General features: G+C 43.0%; 1 protein-coding gene across 1 annotated transcript in view; it reads right to left on the bottom strand.

Annotated features, from left to right (window-relative positions):
- Positions 1-21,432, bottom strand: part of ankrd55 (ankyrin repeat domain 55) — a 97,414-nt gene that overhangs the window by 12,206 nt on the left and 63,776 nt on the right. The window contains exon 9 of the mRNA XM_080186126.1: positions 9,861-10,528. Coding sequence (XP_080042252.1) covers positions 9,861-10,528 — 668 coding nt within the window. The remainder of the gene's footprint in view (positions 1-9,860; positions 10,529-21,432) is intronic.

Raw genomic sequence — 21,432 nt, forward strand, 5'->3', positions numbered from 1 at the left:
TTCACTGGGCAGGAAATTCCACAGATTCACAACCCTTTGCGTAAAGAAGTTCCTCCTCAACTCAGTCTTAAATCTGCATCCTCTTATTTTGAGGCAATGCTCTAGTTTCACCCGCCAGTGAAAACAACTTCCCTGCTTCTATCTTGTCTATTTCCTTCATAATCTTATATGTTTCTATAAGATCTCCCCTCATTCTTCTGAATTCCAATGAGTATGGCCCCAGTCTACTCAGTCTATCCTCATAAGCCAACTCTCTCAACTCCGGAATCAACCTAGTGAATCTCCTCTGCACCCTCTCCAGTGCATATATATACTTTCTCAAGTAAGGAGACTAAAACTGTACACAGTACTCCAAATGTGGCCTCACCAGCACCTTATAGAGCTGCAACATAACCTCGCTGTTTTTAAACTCCATCCCTCTAGCAATAAAGGACAACATTCTATTTGCCTTTTTAATTACCTGCTGCACCTGCAAACCAACTCTTTGAGATTCCTGCACAAGAACAACAAGGTCCCTCTGCACAGCAGCATGCTGCAATTTTTTACCATTTAAATAATAGTCCATTTTGCTGTTATTCCTCCAAAATGGATGATCTCACATTTACCACCATTGTACTCCATCTGCCAATCCCTCGCCCACTCACTTAGACTATCTATATTCCTTTGCAAACTTTCAGCATCTTCTGCACACTTTACTCTGCCACCCATCTTAGTGTCATCTGCGAACTTTGACACACTACACTTGGTCCCCAGCTCCAAATCGTCTATGAAATTGTAAACAATTGCAATCCCGACAGTGATCCCTGAGACACACCATTAGTCACTGATCGCCAACAAGAAAAACACCCATTTACCCCCACTCTTTGTTTTCTGTCAGTTAACCAATCCTCTATCCATGCTAATACATTACCCGTTACACCGTGCACCTTTATCTTATGTAGCAGTCTTTGGTGTGGCACTTTGTCAAATGCCTTCTGGAAATCCAGATACACCACATCCACAGGTTCCCCATTGTCCACTGCACATGTAATGTTCTCAAAGAATTCCACCAAATTAATCAAACATGACCTTCACTTCATGAACTCATGCTGCGTCTTACCAATGGGACAATTTATGTTCAGATGTCTCGCTATTTCTTCCTTGATGATAGATTCAAGCATTTTCCCTACTACAGAAGTTAAGCTAACTGGCCTATAGTTCCCTGTCTTTTGTCTATCTTCTTTTTTAAACAGTGGTGTCACATTTGCTGTTTTCCAATCTGCGGGAACCACCCCAGAGTGCAGCTAATTTTGGTAAATTACTACAAGTGCATTTGCTATTTCTCCCGCTGTGTCTTTTAGTACCCTGGGATGCATTCCATCAGGACCAGGAGACTTGTCTACCTTTAGTCCCATTAACTTGCCCAGCACTACCTCTTTCGTGATAATGATAGTTTCTAGGTTCTCACCTGCCATAGCCTTCCTGTCATCAATTTTGAACTGTGAATGACACAAAATACCTGTTCTTAGAGTAAAGGGCAAGGCCGGTAGAAATAGGGAATCCTGGATGACTCGGGATATTGAGGCCTTGATCAAGAAGAAGAAGAAGGAGGCACATGACATGCAGAGGCAGCTGGGATCAAGTGGATCCCTTCAAGAGTATAGAGGGTGTAGGAGTAGAGTTAAGAGAGAAATCAGGAGGGCAAAAAGGAGACATGAGATTGTTTCGGCAGATAAGGCAAAGGAGAATCCCCAAGGAGCTTCTACAAATACATAAAGGGCAAGGAGCTTCTACAAATACATAAAGGACAAAAGAGTAACTAGGGAGAGAATAGTACCTTTAAAGGATTAATAAGGTTTTCTATCTGCAGATCCACAAGAGATGGGTGAGACCCTAAATGAAAATTTCTCATCGGTATTCATTATTGAGAGAAGCATGGATGTTAGGGAACTTGGGAAAATAAATAGTGAAGTCTTGAGTGTACATAAAAAGAGAAGGAGGTGCTGGAAGTCTTAAAGCGCATCAACATAGAACATAGAACATAGAACATTACAGCGCAGAACAGGCCCTTCGGCCCACGATGTTGCGCCGACCAGTTACAAAAACAATGACCCACTAGCCTATACCAATCCCTTTTCGTCCATAAACCTATCCAGAGATCTCTTAAACGCCCCCAAACTAGACGCATTTACAACTGCAGCAGGCAGGGCATTCCAATCCCTCACCACCCGCTGGGTAAAGAACCTACCCCTGACATCCGTCCTGTAGCTACCCCCCCTTAATTTAAAGCCATGCCCCCTCGTGCTAGCTTTCTCCATCCGAGGAAAAAGGCTATCACTATCCACCCTATCTAAACCTCTAATCATCTTATATGTTTCAATAAGATCCCCTCTTAGCCGCCTTCTTTCCAACGAAAACAACCCTAAATCCCTCAGTCTCTCCTCATAGGACCTCCCCACCATACCAGGCAACATCCTAGTAAACCTCCTCTGCACCCTCTCCAACGCCTCCACATCCTTCTTGTAATGCGGGGACCAGAACTGCACACAGTACTCCAAGTGCGGCCGCACTAGAGTAGTGTACAGTTGCAACATTACACTGCGACTCCTAAATTCAATCCCCCTACCAATAAACGCCAAATCAAGGTAGATAAATCCCTGGGACTTGATGAAGTGTATCCCAGGATGTTGTGGGAGGCTAGGAAGGAAATTGCAGGTCTCCTAGCAGAGATATTTGAATAACTGATAGGTGAATTGCCTGAAGATTGGAGGTGGCAAATGTTGTGCCTTTGTTTAAGAAGGGCTGTAGGGAAAAGCCTGGGAACTACAGGCCAGTGAGCCTCACATCTTTGGTGGCTAAGTTGTTGGAAAGTATTTTGAGAGACAGGATCCACAGGCATTTAGAGATGCAAGGTATGATTAGGGACAGTCAACATGGCTTTGTGAGTGGAAAACCATGTCTCACAAATTTGATTGAGTTTTTTGAAGGAGTAACCAAGAAGGTAGATGGGGGCAGTGCAGTTGATATTGTCTACAGGGATTTTAGTAAGGCCCTTGACAAGGTATCACATGGTAAGTTGTTATATAAAATTAAATCTCACAGGATCCAGGGTGAGGTAGCCAAATGGATATGAAATTGGCTTGATGACAGAAGAAGAAGGTGGTTGTAGAGGGTTGTTTTTCAAACTGGAGATCTGTGACCAGCGTTGTGCCTCAGGGTCGGTGCTGAGTCCACTGTTATTTGTCATTTATATTAATGATTTGGATGAGATTTAGGAGGCATGTTTGTAGATGACACCAAGAAAGTATCTTAGATTGCAATGGGATCTTGAGCAATTGGGCCAGTGGGCTGACGAATGGCAGATGGAGTTTAATTTAGGTAAGTGTGAGGTGATGCATTTTGGTAGATTGAGCCAGGGCAGGACTTACTCAGTAATGATAGGGCATTGGGGAGAGTTATAGAACAAAGAGATTCCTGGGTACAGGTTCATAGCTCTTTGAAAGTGAAGTCACAGGTGGACAGAGTGGTGAAGAAGGCATCCAGAATTTCATTGGTTTCATTGGTTAGAACATTGAATACAGAAGTTGGGATGTATTGTTGAAGTTGTATAAGACATTGGTAAGGCCACACTGGGAATACAGTTCTGGTCACCCTATTATAGAAAGGATATTATTAAACTAGAAAGAGTGCAGAAAAGATTTACCAGGATGCTACTGGGATTTGATGATTTGAGTTATAAGGAGAGGCTGGATAGACTGCGACATTTTTCTCTGGAGCATAGAAGGCTGAGACGTGATCTTATAGAGATCTATAAAATAATGAGGAGCATAGATCAGCCAGATAATCAATAGCTTTTCCCAAAAGTAGGGGAGTCTAAAACTAGAGGGTATATGTTTAAGGTGAGAGGGGAGAGATACAAAAGGGTTCAGAGGGGCAATTTTTTCACACAGAGGGTGGTGAGTGTCTGGGACAAGCTGCCAGAAGTAGTAGTAGAGGCTGGTAAATTTTGTCTTTTAAAAAGTGTTTAGACAGTTACGTGGGTACAGAGGGATATGGGCCAAAGTCAGGCAATTGGGACCATCTTAGGGATTAAAAATAGGGGTGGCACGGACAAATTGGACTGAAGGGCTACTAGATAATAATTAGATTATAGCCATTCAGATAATAATCTGCTTTCCTGATTTTGTTACTGAAGTGAATGCCCGGACATTTATCCACATTATATTGCATCTGCCATACGTTTGCCCACTCACTCAGCTTGTCCAAATCACTTTGAAGCATCTCTGCACCCTCCTCACAGTTCACCTTCTTACACAGCTTTCTGTCATCTGTGATTTTGGAGATATTACATTTAGTTCCCTTATTTAATTAATGTACATTGTGAATAGCTAAGATCCTAGCCCTGTTCCCTGTGATACCCCAGTAGCCACTGCCTGCCATTCGGAAAATGGCCCATTTATCTCTACTCTTTGTTTTCAATCTGCCAACAAGTTTTCTATCCATTTCAATGTTCTTCTTTTTGGTGATCACTCACTAACGAGCATGATTGTTCATCTAACAAACTGTGTGTTACTGGTCATAGGCTCTGTGGGTCCTTGTGTGACTGATGAACCTGATGATTCTTCAACTACACACAGGTAGTTCTGGGAGGTGGATTTAGTCCTTGGATTCCAGATCGCTAGTATTGGTATTCCTTTCTCAGGCTCCTTTTCCAGACCTCCTCTGCCACTGAGTGTCCTCAAAGAATTGTGTCCTTTCAGTTAGGAGATTTCTCCAAGTAGTCCCTTCTGAGCAAGGGTCTCCCAGGCATTGATGTCTATGTTGCATTTCTTGAGGTAAGCCTTCAGGCTGTCATTGAAGTCCTTCCTCTATCCTCCTGTTACTCAGGAGCTTTCCTTGAGCTGGATGAGGAACATTTCCTTTGGCAGTTGGGACTCTGACATCCTAAGCACGTTGCCAGCCCAGCGGAGTTGGTTTTGGATAATCATTGGTCTCGGTGCTGGTATTGTTAGCTCCTTCAAGGATGCTGATGTTAGTATGTCAGTCCTCCCAGCTGATACGGAGAATTCATCTCAAAGAGCATTAATGGTACCTCTCCAGGGCCTTGAAGTGGCATCTGTGTGTGGTCCAAGTTTCTGAGACATATAGAAGAGTTAGGAAGATGCCTGCCTTGTACAGGAGGATCTTGGTGTCAGCATGAATGTTGTTGTTGTCAAAGACTCTCATCCTTGGGTGTCAGAAGGTGGCACTCAAGGATTGGACATGAAGTTGGTTATCCACATTGATATCAGCCTCAGATGAGAGTTGCTGTCAAGGTAAAGGAAATGTTCACATTTGGGACTTCTCCATGTCATGGCTTTCAGTTTTGTATGCTGCACAACTTTGTGAATTTGTGCTCATAGGCAGTTAAACCTGGACAACATTCCAGGCTTGGGCTGATAAGTGAAAAATAGCATCCATGCCACACATGTGCCAGGCAATGACCATCTCCCACAAGAAAGAGAATTTAACCATCACTTCTTGACATTCAATAAGAACATAAGAACATAAGAAATAGGAGCAGGAGTAGGCCATCTAGCCCTTCGAGCCTGCCCCGCCATTCAATAAGATCATGGCTGATCTGTTGTGGCTCAGTTCCACTTTCCCGCCCTCTCCCCATAACCCTTAATCCCCTCTCTTATCAAGAACCCATCAACCCGCTTCTTAAAAATATTTAGCGAGGCAGCCTCCACCACTTCAACGGGCAGAGAATTCCAGAGATTCACCACCCTTTGAGTGAAGAAGTTCCTCCTCAACTCCGTTCTAAACCGCCTCCCCTTTATCTTGAGGCTGTGCCCCCTAGTCCTACTGTCTTTTTTGAGCGGGAAGAGTCTCTCCACCTCTATCCTATCCATCCCATTCATCATCTTATACGTCTCAATGAGATCTCCCCTCATTCTTCTAAACTCTAACGAGTACAAGCCTAGTTTATTCAGCCTCTCCTCATAGCTCAATCCCCTCAACTCCTGTATCAGCCTAGTAAACCTCCTCTGCACTCCCTCCAGGGCCAAAATATCCTTGCGCAGGTGCGGCGCCCAAAACTGCACACAGTACTCCAGCTGCGGCCTCACCAATGCCCTATACAGCTGCAGCAAGACCTCCCTACTTTTATATTCAATCCCCCTCGCTATGAAGGCCAGCATCCCATTCGCCTTCCTGACCACCTGCTGCACCTGCAAGCTGGGTTTTTGCGACTCATGCACAAGGACCCCGAGGTCCCTCTGCACCGTCGCCTGCTGCAGTTTTTCGCCACGTAAGTAATAGTCCTTCCTACCATTCTTCCTACCAAAGTGGACCACCTCACACTTGCCAACATTAAATTCCATTTGCCATTTCCTGGCCCATTCGCCCAGCCTATCTAGATCCTTCTGCAGACTCTCCACACCCTCCGCACAATTTGCCACATCAACATCCTGGGGGTTAACATTGAACAGATGTATTACATAACTTATAGCACCAATACGTTCTTTGGAAATACGTAAACACAAAATTAGCCAGTCAACTGTGGCAGCCAAAGAAAGTTAAGGACTGTATAAGATTAAAAGAAAAGGCTTATAAAGTTATCAGAAATAGTAGTAAACCTGAGGATTGGGAGGTTTTTGGAATACAGTGAAAGAAAACCTAGAAACTGATATAGGGAGAATAGAATATGAATGCAATCCAGCAAAAAATGTAAAAATGGACTGCAAAAGCTTCTAAAAGTAAGTAAAAAGAAAGCATTTGGCTTAAGCAAAAATGGGTCTATTAATGGCAGAATCAGGAGAATTCATAAGGAGGAATAGAGAAATGGCAGAAGAGCTAAATGATTACTTGTGGTTGTTTTCACTAAGGAAGATAGAGAAAATATCCCAGATGTAGAAATCCAAGGACTGGGGGAAATAAAGGAGAGTTGATGGATGAGGTATGTTTGGATTTTCAGAAGGAGTTTGATTAGCAAAATAAAAGTACATGGGACCAGAGGCAATATACTGGCATAAATTAAGGATTTGCTAACAAGCAGAATACAGAGAAGGAATAAATGGGTCATTCTCATGTTGACAGGCTGTGGCTAGTGGGCTACCACAATGCTAGGGATCAGTACTCGAGCATCAACTTTTCCCAATATGTATCAATGATTTGGAAGTGAGGACTAATATTTCTAAGTTCGCAGATGATACAAGGCTAGGCAGGAATGTGTGTTTTGAGGAAGATGTAAAGTGGCACAGAAGGATTTGGATAGGGTTAGCGAGTGGGCAAGAACATAGCAGATGGAATATCATGTGGAAAAATGTGACGAAATCCATTTTGGTAGAAGGAACACATGTGCAGAGTATTTCGTAAATGTTAAGAAATTAGAAAATGTAGATGTACAAAGAGACCTGGGTGTCCTTGTCCATAAGTCACTGAAGGTTAACATGTAGGTGCAATAAGATATTAGGAAGGGTAATGGAAAGTTAGTTTTTATCACAAAGGTATTTAAGCATTGGAGTATAAATACAAGTTCCTTCTCCTAAGCCTTACCAAAAACACTGCCTATAACTTTAGTGATACTATAATTTTAATCAAAACTTTCCTCATTGGTTCCACATGGCACAAATGTGTGACTTCTGCAGTCTAACCTTGCACTTCTCCCAGTACTGCCTGCATGGCTGGAATATAAATTGCATTCCTACAGGTACTTGTTTGGTCTGTTTTTGTTTCAGATTCCAGCATCTGCAATATTTTGCTTTTATCTAGTTTAGTCTAACCTGGTGCTCATCTTTTGATAGCTAAATGCTGAATTAGATCTGCTCAAACTACATCTGTTATGAAAATGCAACAACAACAACCTGTCCCTGCCTTCTCTCTGCCACCTGTGCAGCATTTGATGGGAAGGATGCTGCTATCTATCAGATGCCTAGTCCATTCAGCTGGAGAAGGTGTTTCAGTTCTTCAGCAGTATCTTTTTGCCTCAAAGAAGCTTCCAAACAGAGATGTTGACAATGCTGGGAACTCATCCACAATGTTCAAATTGCATTGCACCTGAAACTTGGTGGGGTCACTGCAGGGTCAATTAAGTGGGTGAAAACCCATCCCATCCACATTCATGCCGATGACTGCACAAAGGTATTATTGCTGTTTTGCTTTTGGACACTTCTACCCTTCCTTATAAACCTAGGGATTCATAAATCTTTTCAAAAAATTAAAAATTATCATGTTATCTATCATGAAATGCCATATTTATTTATTTAATGGACAATTTTTTTAAAATATGACATCACATACTCTCAATACTCATTCAAATGCAATGTGCATGTGTACTCCTGTGTTTGTTGTCAAATCTAAGAGGAAAGTGGAGCATGAGAGCATAATTTCAAGTGATTCATTTCCTAGGTTATTGAATGGTGGCAGATGTGTGTTAAGTAAAGTGTATTGTGCAAATGTATACAAAACATTTCCTGCTAAATATAGCATGAATGCAGTATGTGGTTAAAACTGTAGGAACTGATAGGACCCTTTAGCAGCATTATGTCCGATCATTGCCCATTTTAAATTATTTGCAGGTTGATTTCTTCTGGGTGTTGCTCTCAGCGAAAAGCCATATCACCCCCAAGGTATTCAGGGAACTATTCTCATCTCAACAATGAAAATATCTGTGAAATATCTACATTTAGGGAAGGATTTCCCCATTTTAATATGCTACCTGCTGCTCCCACAACTGCATCCTCAGAGCAGGACAAGGTCTGCATTATTAGTAGCTGCAAGGTTGAAGGCAATGCATATTGCTTTGTCAAGCCAGTTGCAAACCCTGCCCTGTACCAGCACTGAAAGCAATTCTGTACTTGCTGCATTCAGCTTGTGTGTGATCATAGGTAATGAATTGAGCACATCAATCTCAAATGTTTATGATGATGCTGTCAGATAGAGTGGAAACATTTAACCACAGGAATTGTTGGATAGGCTTGGGTTGTTTCCTCTAGAACAGAGGAGGCTCAGAGGACATTTATTGAGATGTAAAAAATTTTGAGGAACCCGGATATAGTGGATCGGAAATACCTGTTTCCCTTAGGAAAAATATCTATAACCAAATGGTCATAGATTTAAAGTAATTGGCGACAGGAATTGAAGAAAATTGTTTTCACCCAGATGATTCTGGTGCTCTCAACTCATTATTTGAAGAGGTGGTAGAGGCAGAAACTTCATCATGTTTATAAACCACTTGGATAAGCACTTGAAGAGCTCTAATTGACTGGGCTATGGACCAAGAGCTGTAAGGTGGGATTAGATTGAATAACTCTTTTGGACACAATGGATCAATAGCCTCCTTCGGTATTGTAAATCTGTGTGTTTCTTCCTATTTCTACCTTGGACTTTACTCACCTCTGTTCTTCTCTTAACTCAGTTCATTTGTTTCTTAAATCATCATTTGCACGTACGAGCATATGAAATAGGGTGGAAGTAGATAATTTGGTCTCCTGAAACAGCCATTCAATAAGATCATGGCTGATCTATTTGTGTTCCACATTTCCCATCTATTCCCAATAACTTTGATTCCCTTGCCTAGCAAGAACCTATCTACCCCTGCCTTAAAAATATTCAGTGACCCCATTTCCACTGCCTTCTGAGGCAGAGAATTTATAAATTGCACAACGCCCTGAGATAAAATAATTTTTTGTCTGCTACTGTTGACTCCCAATTACGAAGGTTCTAGGATTGCTTCTTCCTTGCTTATAATGAATTTAGCTCCCTGTATTTAAAATAGTAATGCAGCTTTTCCTAAATACGATCAGTCATTGTACTTAAAGTAATATATTGCTCAAAGTATTGTTACATAAGACATTATGTAAGCGTAAGCATTACAGTATAACATTTTAAAAAGTTACCTTGAGTTTTGTTGTACAAGCAGGGAAGTTGAGGATGTTGTGAGAGTTCTATGTGTTTGACCCTTTCTTGCAGGAAAACCTCTAGCAGCTTTGATGAAGGAGGATCAGTCCATGCTTTATGGGGCAAAATGTGATTGGTGTCTTTGGTCCACGGAGCATCCAAAAGTTGTTGAGGGCTGGTCCTGTTCTCAAACAAATCATGTTCACTGCGGCTTTTTTGAGACCTGTGCGCAAAGTGCTGTGCACTAGACTTACTGACTATGCTCTGAACTGTGCAAGGAGAATTTAAAAACAGAGGATTACTAAGAGTTAGTGGTGGGAGGCTCTGTGTCCGTATTGGAGGAAGACTTTTATATACTTTTTGTTTTTTGTCTGATGACTGCTGTTTCCAAGTTGCTAGCTCTGCAGCTGTTTTCCTAAGTTTGTTCTCTTCCGTCCATCCCTCCAGGACATCACTATTGTTGGAATCCATTATGCAATCAAAGCTTGTTATAATATCATCAACTTCAGAAGTTTCATCTCTTAGACATTTTTCCTTGTTTTTAATTTTCCGAGTGTTCTTTTTCTCATCCTTTTTCTTTTTACAGGAGAATATCTGGTTCAGTACACTGAACCGTCCCTCTTTCTTCTTGCTGGTTTGAGAAGATTGCTGTCTAACAGAGTCAGGTCTGTTTTCAACAAAAATAAAATATTCAAACTTTCTAGAATTTACAAACTGATTTTATGACATTTCTCACTAGTGGTTAATATTTAAAGCATGAAATAGCCATAGATTTTTATAGGTTTACAGCAATTTGTCATTCGACGAGCATTGTATAGGTTGGTCCATAGACCAAAAAGACATCAACTAAAGACATCAACTACATTTTATAGTTTTCTTAACTGACTTCAGTTCCTTATTTCATTGGCCTGTTATTTGTAATTATTACGAATTGTACGTTTTTCTTTATAAAAGTAAAATTTTCACTTTACATTCCTTATTTATAGATATTGGCAAATACCATTTAAGAGAAAGAAACATTTAATATGCCAAGCCATAGTGCTGACATTTGTCTATACTTTTGTTTCTCAGTTTGGACTGATGCTATCTGCATTGCCATTTTCAGTCTATTGGATGAATGAGCATCACACTGGGTATTTTAGGGCTCGATTCATCCTTCTTGATAAGGTGAGCAACTACGCAATTTTGAGGTATGGTCTGGCATCCTAGCTGAGAACTGGCATCCTGATGTGTCGCTTAATTGTTACTTGAATTGGACATTGTATCTTCCCCAAATCTTTAAATTGTGCCCTGTACACTCCAGCTTAAGTGATTAGTATGTATTGGGGAAGAACAAAGGTCCTACTGCCCCCTAGGAAATTCCACCATAAACCTTTAACCAGTCCGAGAAATATACTTAAATAATTTTTTGGAAAAATAGCATCTATATAAAACAAAATGTTTTGTCTGAAGGATCACAACATCCTCCAAACAGTATTATGTACTCTTCAGTGAATAGGCTTGTAATTCAGACCTTGAAAAGTACATGAATGGAAGTGGGTGGATAATGTCATTTCTCATGCAACTTAACTTGTTCTTAGTATATTGATTGTGCTTTAAAATAAGCTTACTTTCCCTAATTTTTGTTAATAGGCTCTTACAACTGCGCAAGTTTTCTTAGAAAGCTATCTCAAAGAATAGCTTCAATGACTTAGATGAGGGGAATGATGGCATGGTACTTGAATTTGCAGATGACAGACAGATAGGTAGGAGCGTGTTGTGAAGGAGACATAATGGGGGCCATCTATTCAAAGTGTTGAAAGAGTGTGAAAACTGGAAAGAATTGTGCTAATTTTTTTGGATCAGTTAAAAATCCAATCTTACCACACTCTGACAAAAAAATGATGGAAGATCCATTTCCCACCAACAGGGCGAGGGGTTTTGGGCCTAAGCTTACCCAAAAGCAGGCAGATCACAGCAGAGAGCGCCATTGTGTATGCCCAGATCTCTCTATTCTGTGCAATAGCACAGAACAGAGATTTGTTACTGCCTCCCCTAAGCTATCACTGGCCTCTGCAGTTTTTCTGGCAGAAGAAGTATAATATGGGAAAAGGTGAAGTTGTTCACTTTCTGAAGAAAAATAAATAAGCAGAGTATTACTTAAACTGAAAACAACTACAGAATTCTGAGGTGCAGAGAGATCATAGAATAGAATCATAGAATCTCTACAGTACAGCAATCTAGGTGCATAAGGCACAAAAAATTAGTTTGCAGATGCTGCATATAATCAAGGAGGTTAATGAAATCCTACCCTATATTATGAGAGGAATTGGACATAAAAGCAAGGATGTTATAATTCAGTTGTACAGGACAGTGGTGAGACTATCTTGAATACTTTGTGCAGTTTTGGTCTTCATGTTTAAGGAAGGATGTGAATGCATTGGACGAAGCTCAGAGAAGCTTAATGAGATTGCAAACCTGGAATGAGTGAGTTATCTTATTGGGATAGGTTGGAAAGTCTGGGTTGGCATTTAGAAGTGCGTGGTTGGTTTGCTTGAAGTATGTAGCATCCTGAAAGGTTTTGACAAGGTGGATGTGGTAAGGCTGTTTCCTCTCGTGGGTGAATTCATAACTAGAGAGAACAGTTTTAAAATTAGGTGTGGCCCTTATAGAATAAGATAAGGACAACTTTCAAACTCTCTGCCTAAGGTGGGTGTGGAAGCAGGGTCACTGAATATTTTTAAGGCACGGATTCTTGTCAAGCTAGGGAATCAAAAATTATTGGGGTAGATGAGACTCTGGAAATCAAAACACAAACAGGTCAGTGAGTCTAATGTCAGTGGTAGGGAAATTATTGGAAAATATTCTGATGAGAGGCAAGGATTAGTCAAGGACAGTCAGCATGGTTTGATTTGATTTATTGTTGACACGTATTACTATACAGTGAAAAGTGTTGTTTCTTGCACACTATACAGACAAAGCATACCATTCATACAGAAGGAAAGGAGACAGTGCAGAAAGCACTGCTATAGTTATAGCTAGGGTGCAAACAAAGATCAACTTAATGCAAGGCAGGTCCATCCAAAAGGTGGAGTTAAGAAAGTTAAGAAAGCCCATCGATGCCTCTATTTTCTTAGAAGACTAAGGAAATTTGGCATGCCAGCTACAACTCTCATCAACTTTTACAGATGCACCATAGAAAGCTTTCTTTCTGGTCGTATCACAGCTTGGTATGGCTCCTGTTTTGCCCAAGACCGCAAGGAACTACAAAAGATCATGAGTGTAGCCCAATCCATCACGCAAACCAGCTTCCCATCCATTTTCTCTGTCTACACTTCCTGCTGCCTCGGCAAAGCAGCCAGCATAATTAAGGACCCCATGACCCCAGACATTCTCTCTTCAACTTCTTTCGTCGGGAAAAAGATATAAAAGTCTGAGGTCAGATACCAACTGACTCAAGAACAGCTTCTTCCCTGCTGCTGTCAGACTTTTGAATGGACTTACCTTGCGTTAAGATGGTCTTTCTCTGCACCCTAGCTATGACTGTAACATTGCATTCTGCACTCTCTCGTTTCTTTCTCTATGAACATTGTTGGTGTAGTGCACAAGAAACAATACTTTTCACTGTATGTTAATACATGTGATAATATATCAAATCAAATCAAGTCTGATGGTGGGGAAGAAGCTGTTCTTGAGTCTGTTGGTACGTGACCTTAGACTTTTGTATCTTTTTTCCAACAGAAGAAGATGGAAGAGAGTACGTCCAGGGTGTGTGGGGTCCTTAATTATGCTAGCTCCTTTTCCGAGGCAACGGGAATTGTAGACAGTGTCAGTGGGTGCGAGGTTGGTTTGAGTGATGGACTGGGCTTTGTTCACGATCCTTTGTCATTTCTTGGACAGGGCAGGAGCCATACCAAGCAGTGATACAACCAGAAAGAATGCTTTCTATGGTGCATCTGTAAAAGTTGGTGAGAGTCGCAACATACATGCCAAATTTCCTAAGTCTTCCAAAAAAGTAGAGTCATTGGTGGATTTTCTTAACTATAGTGTCAGCATGGCGGGGAACCAGGATAAGTTGTTGGTGAACTGGACAGCTAAAAACCTGAAGCTCGCGACCATTTCTACTTTGTCCCCTTTGATGTAGACAGAGACAAATCCTCCACGATATTTCCTGAAGTTGATGACTATCTTCTTTGCTTTGTTGACATTGAGAGTGAGATTATTGTCGTTGCACCAGTTCACCAGATTCTCTATCTCTTTCCTGTACTGTGTCTCGTCACTGTTTGAGATCCGGTCCACTATGTTGGTGTCATCAGCAAACTTGAAAATCAAGTTGGAGGGAAATTTGGCCACACAGTCGTAGGTTTATAAGGAATATAGTAAAGGGCTGAGAACACAGCTTTGTGGGGCACCGGCGTGGAGGATGGTCATGGAAGAGCTATTGTTGCCAATGCTTACTGATTGCAGTCTGTGGGTTAGGAAATTCAAGATCCAGTTGCAGAGGGAGAAGCTGAGCCCCAGGCCACAGAGTTTCTTGGAAGGCTGAGCTGTAGTCAATAAATAGGAGTCTGACATAGGTGTCTTTGTTATCTAGGTGTTCCAAATCCTGCAGGGCCAGGGAGATGGCGTTTGCTGTGGACCTGTTGCAGCAATAGGTGATTCATGCCATGACTAACCTTTCAAAACACTTCATAATGATGGATGTCGGAGCCGCTGAACAATAGTCATTAAGGCATGCTGGCTTTCCTTTGGTACCGGGATAATAATCATCGAATTGAAGTAGGTAAGGACCTCAGATTGTTGTAAAGAGAGGTTGAAGATGTCTGTGAATATCCCCGTCAGCTGGTCCACAGAAGTTCTGAGTGCTCATCTGGGTACCTCATCTGGGCCAGTCGCTTTCCATGGGTTGACCTTTGGAAAGGCCGCTCTGATGTCTGCAATGGTGACCTTGGATATAGGTTCATCTGAGGCTTCTGCAGTGGAGGGCGTGCTCTCGCTGACTTTTTGCTCTAAATGGGCATAGAATGCATTGAGCTCATCAGGGAGGGGTGCATTGGATCTGGTGATTTTACATGCCTTCATCTTGAAGCCTGTTACGTCATGCAGACTTTGCCGTAGTTGGCGGGGGTCCGTGTGGCTAGCCTGGGACTCTAGATTGATCTGGTACTGTCTTTTGGCATCTTTAATGGATCTCCTTAGATCGTATTTGGCTTTCTTGTATAGGTCAGGATTTCCTGACTTGAACACCTGAGACCTAGACTTTAGCAAGCAGTGGATATCCCTGTTCAGCCATGGTTTATGGTTGGGAAACATGCGGATTTCCTTTTTTGGCATACAGTCTTCTACACACTTGCTAATGAAGTCATTTATTGTAGTGGTGTACTCGTCCAGACTGTTCGCAGAGTTTTTAAATACTGATAAAGCTTTGTTAAAGGGAGACCATGTCTAACAAATTTGATTGAATTTTTCCAGCAGTTGATCCAAGTATGTAGATGAGGGCAGTGTATTTGATGTAGTCTACATGGAAATCAATAAGCCTTTTAACAAGGTCCCACACAGGAGACTGATCAAGGAGCTAAGAGTCTATGACACCCAGGGCAATTTGGCAAATTGGATCCAAAATTGGCTTAGTGACTGGAGGCAGACAATAATGGTCAAATGTTGTTCTTGTGACTGGAAGCCCCTGTATTCAGTGTACTGCAGGGATTGATTCCTTACTGTTTGTGGTATACGTTAATGATCTAGATGTAAATGTGGAGGGTACTATCAGTAAGTTTGCAGATGACATGAAAATTGGTGGTGTAGTAATTAGTGAGGAGGGAAGTCTTAGATTACAGGATGAGACAGATAGGCTGGTCAGATGTCAACAGAGGCAAATGGAATTTAATCCTGAAAAGTTGCAATAATGCATTTTGGGAGGGCAAGGGAATATACAATGAATGGTAGGATGCTTGGAAGTGCAGAGAACCAGAGGGACTTTGGGTGCATGTTTAAAGATCCCTGCCAGAAGACAGCAGGACAGGTAAATAAAATGGTTACGAAGTATATGGGATACTTGTCTTTATTAGCTGAGACACAAAATATAAGAGTAGGGAAGTCATGATGGAGCTCTATAAAATGCTTATTAGACTACAGCTAGAACACTGTGTGTAGTTCTGGTTGTCACATTACAGGAAGGTTGTGATTGCACGAGAAAGGGTGCAGAGAGATTCGCCAGGATTTTCCCTGGGCTGGAGCATTTTAGCTATGAAGACAGGCTTAATAGATTGGGGTTGATTTCTTAGAGCAGAGAAGACTGAAAGGAGACTTCATTGAGGTGTTTAAAATTAAGAAGGGCATAGATAGGGTGGATAGGAAGAAAATTTCCCCTAGTGGAGAGGTCAGTAACTAGGGGGCATAGATTTAAGTTAAGGAGCAGGAAATTTAGAAGGGATTTGAGGGAATAAGGATGGTGGGGATTTGGAACTCACTGCCTGAAAAGGTTTTAGAGGCGGGAACCTGTACAACATTTAAGAAACATTTAGATGAACACTTGAATCGTCATAGCATACAAGGCTATGGAGCAAGTGTGGGAAAATGACATGTTTGATGGCAGTCATAGATATAATGGGCTGTAGAGCCTCTTTTTATGTTGTAAAACTCTATGGGTGAGGTTCTTTGACCTCCCTGCTGAAAGTTTCTTGGCGACAGGATGCAGCCTACAGTTGGCTAATGGTAGAATCTTCCAGTCATGCTGCTTTCAGTGGGATTTCCCATGGAATCCACCCCAGGCCACCAGGAAACCCATGGTGGGGTGTGCTGTTTGCGGGATTGGAAAATCCCATGGGTGTGAACGGCTGGAGGATCTCATAAGAACATAATAAGAACATAAGAAATAGGAGCAGGAGTATGCCATCTAGCCCTTCGGACCTGCCCCGTCTTTCAATAAGATCATGGCTGATCTGAAGTGGATCACTTCCACTTTCCCACTCTCTCCCCATAACACTTAATTCCCTTGTCTGTCAAAAACCTATCTATCCGTGACTTAAATATATTTAGCGAGGTAGCCTCCACCACTTCAACGGGCAGAGAATTCCAGAGATTCACCACCCTTTGAATGAAGAAGTTCCTCCTCAACTCTGATCTAAACTGCACCCCCCTTATCTTGAGGCTGTGCCCTCTAGTCCTGCTATCCTTTCTAAGCAGGAGGAATCTCTCTACCTCTACCCTATCCACCCCTTTCATTATCTTATATGTCTCTACAAGATCCCCCCTCATCCTTCTAAACTCCAACGATTACAGACCCAGTCTATTTAGTCTCTCTTCATAGTCCAACCCCCTCATCTCCGGTATCAGCCTAGTGAACCTCCTCTGCACTCCCTCCAAGGCCAACATATCCTTGTGCAAATGCGGCGACCAAAACTGCACACAGTACTCCAGCTGCGGCCTCACCAGTGCCCTGTACAGTTGCAGCAAGACCTCCCTGCTTTTATATTCTATCCCCCTTGCTAAAGAGGCCAACATCCCATTCGCCTTCTTGATCACCTGCTGCACCTGCAGACTGGGTTTTTGCGACTCATGCACAAGGACCCCCAGGTCCCTCTGCACCGTAGCATGCTGCAGCTTTTTGCCCTTTAAATAGTAATCCCTCCTACTATTATTTCTGCCAAAGTGGATAACCTCACACTTGCTAACATTGTACTCCATCTGCCAGGTCCTTGCCCACTCGCTCAGCCTATCCAGATCCCTCTGCAGACTTTCCACACCCTCCGCACAATTTGCTTTTCTACTCAACTTCGTGTCATCAGCAAATTTCGTCACCCTACACTTAGCCCCCTCCTCCAGATCATCTATATAAATGGTAAATAGCTGAGGCCCCAGCACTGATCCCTGCGGCACTCCACTAGTCACCAACCGCCAATCAGAATAGCACCCATTGATACCAACTCTCTGCCTCCTATTAGACAACCAATCCTCTATCCATGCTAACACCTTACCCCCAACTCCGTGCACCCTAACCTTCTGAAGCAACCTTTTGTGAGGCACCTTATCAAAGGCCTTTTGAAAATCTAGAAACACCACATCCACCGGTTCCCCTCTGTCTACTGCACTAGTCACATTCTCGTAGAAATCCAATAAATTCGTCAAACACGACTTCCCTTTAACGAATCCATGCTGCGTCTGCTCTATCAAACCATTCCTTTCCAGGTGCCTCGCTATTTCTTCTTTGATGATGGATTCAAGCATTTTTCCAACTACAGATGTTAAACTAACTGGCCTATAATTCCCTGCCTTTTGTCTGCTACCTTTTTTAAACAGTGGCGTAACATTAGCCGTTTTCCAATCTTCTGGCACTTCCCCGGAATCCAGCGAATTTTGGTAAATAATCACTAAGGCATCCACTATCACCTCTGCCATTTCCTTGAGAACCCTGGGATGCATTCCATCCGGTCCTGGGGACTTGTCCACCATCAGTCCTGTTAGTCTATCAAGCACTACCTCTCTAGTGACAGTAATCGCATTCAGGCCCTTAACTCCTACCATCCTTCTGTCTTTAGTATCCGGCAAACTATTCGCATCCTCCTCCATGAAGACCGAGGCAAAAAACTTATTTAAGGCCTCAGCCATTTCCTCATCTCCCACCACTAAATCCCCCCCTCATCCTCTACGGGTCCAACATTCACTCTAGCCAGCCTCCCCTTCTTTATATATTTGTAAAAACTCTTCCTGTCCATTTTTATATTTAGTGCTAGTTTAGCTTCATAGTCTTTATCAACTTCTTAGTCATTCTTTGTTGATTTTTAAACCTTTCCCAATCTTCTAATTGCCCACTACTTTTAGCCACTCTGAACGCATCAGCTTTTAAGTTAATACTCTCCTTTATTTCCTTCAATAACCACGGCTGGTTATCCCTTCTCCTACATTACTTCTTTACCATCGGAATATATTTTTGCTGAGCACCGAAAAAGATCTCCTTAAAGATTCTCCACTGTTCGTCAGCCAACCTACCAACCAATCTGCGCCCCCAATCTACATTTGCCAATTCCTCTCTCATCCTATTGTACTCCCCTCTGTTCAAACAGAGGACACAGGTTCGGGACCCTACTTTCTCATCCTCCATCTGCATCAAAAACTCAACCATACAATGATAGCTCGTCCCAAGAGGATCCCTCACAATAAGATCCCTAATTCTTCTTGCCTCATTACACAACACCAGATCTAAGATAGCTCGCTCTCTCGTTGGTTCCGTCACACACTGTTCAAGGAAACTATCCCGACAGCATTCCAAGAACTCTTCCTCAAGCCCACCGCGTCCGACTTGGGTCAACCAATCAATATGCAGATTGAAATCCCCCATAATTATCGCCGCTCCATTTCTGCATGCATCATTTATTTGCTTGTTTATAGCCCGCCCCACCTCTAAGTTATTATTTGGGGGCCTATAGACCACACCCACCAGCGCCTTCCTCCCCTTATCTCCACCCACAACGATTCCACGCTTTGCTCTTTGGAGCCTATATTTTCCCTTACTACCGCCCTGATATTATTCTTAATCAGCAGAGCTACCCCACCCCCCTTTTCCTCCCATCTATCCTTCCTAAACACTTGGTACCCCTGGACATTCAGCTCCCAGTCCCTGTCACCCTGCAACCACGTTTCCGTAATGGCCACCAGATCATATCCATTTGTGCTGATCTGCGCCACCAGCTCATTCACTTTGTTCCGAATGCTTCGTGCATTCAGGTAAAGTGTCTTTATCCCAGCCTTTATCTGGACCTTATTTGAAGGAACGCTACCAACCTTTCTCATGCCCCCTACTCCCTTTATTATTGGGACATCCTCAACATTTTCCTGCACCCGTACCCTCTCTTTTACTTTAGATATTGTAATTTCTCCCACCCCTGCACCCCCCTCCCCCCGCCCCAATTAGTTTAAAGCCCTATCTGCAGTCCTAGTTAAACGATTCACCAGGACTCTGGTCCCAGCACGGTTCAGACGAAGACCATCCCATCTGAACAGGTCCCATCTGCCCCAATACTGGTGCCCCATAAATTCAAACCCATTCCTCCCACACCAATCCCTGAGCCACCCATTCATCTCTTTAATCCTATTTACCCTACGCCCATCTGCATGTGGTTCAGGCAGTAATCCAGAGATAACCACCTTGTCGGTTCTGCTTTTTAATTTGATTCCCAGCTTTGCATACTCCCTCTGCAGATCCTTAGTTCCCATTTTGCCTATGTCGTTGGCACCCACATGTACCACAACGACCGGATTCTCACCCTCCCACTCCAGGTTCCTCTGCAGCCCAGATGATACATCCTGGACCTGAGCACCAGGCAGACAACACACCCTTCTGTATTCTTTATCATTGTGACAAAAGACAGTGTCTATACCCCTAACTACACTATCCCCAATTACCACTACATTCCTCTTTACTTATTCCTCTTTGTCCTGTTTCTGCGCCACTGTACCGTGGGCAGTTTGCTTGTCAACCTTACAGCCCTCATTCTTGTCCACACTGGGAGCAAGAACCTCAAACCTGTTGTGCAGATTGAGAGGCTGAGGCCTTTGGGTCCCCCCCTCCTTCCTCCCCACTCCCCCCTCCTTCCTTTCACCCTTCCTCCCTACTCCTCCCTCCTTCCTCCCCACTCCCCCCTTCTTCCTCTCACCCTTCCTCCCCACTCCCCCCTCCTTCCTCCCCACTCCCCCTCCTTCCTCTCACCCTTCCTCCCCACTCCCCCCTCCTTCCTCTCACCCTTCCTCCCCACCCCCCCCCTTCCTCCCACCATTACTCCCCTCAGCAGCACCATCTTGTTCCTGACCCTCAGAGTTAGCCAGTCTACGGGGTGTGAATCTCTCTTGTACCCCATTATCCAGTTTACACTCCCTCTCCCTGATGAGCCTCAGTGTCTAAAGCTCAGAGTTCAGCTTGCCTACTTTGAGCTGGAGCTCTTCAAGCAACCATCACTTACTGCTGACATGGGAAGGACCTTGGGGTCCACCAGCTCCCACATCATACAGAAACAGCACATCACATGCCCCTCCATCACAGTCTCTTAGTGATTTCTAAACACAGTTAAGAATTTAAACTTACCTTGCCCTTTTCTCCAAAGCCCTGTGATCCAAAGCCCTTACAGCTCACTCTGCTTCCCTCTCACTCCACTGCCTGCTCTCGACGCTGCCCGCTGTCTACAGCAATCCTCCTTTTAAACTTTGCACGGTAAAAAAAATCCCTTCCCACAAAGCCCCGCGGCCCACTTCCTGTCTAACTTTTTAAAGCAGAAATACCGTTACAAAGCCTGCGAAAATCTTTACAAAGGTAATCGCTTACCTTTACTCTGTGCAACCTTCACTCCGCTCGCTCCAGCGAACAATCTCGCCCTATGACTCTATGATAATAACTCTGTGAGATCAACCAGGATCTTATTGAATGGCAGAGCAGAGTCAAGGGGCAGAATGGTCTATTTTTTGCTCCTATTTTGTATGTTTTTATGTTATAGATGTCTTCAGTGTTGAAGAAAGGCTCAATCCAGTTCCTTTCAGATGTAATTACAGGACAAAACCATCTTTACTAATTTGTACTACACGAAGCAGATGTGGGAAATGGGT

The sequence above is a fragment of the Carcharhinus amblyrhynchos genome, chromosome 1 (genome assembly GCF_965287045.1).
Source record: "Carcharhinus amblyrhynchos chromosome 1, sCarAmb.v2.hapA, whole genome shotgun sequence".
NCBI lineage: Eukaryota > Metazoa > Chordata > Chondrichthyes > Carcharhiniformes > Carcharhinidae > Carcharhinus > Carcharhinus amblyrhynchos.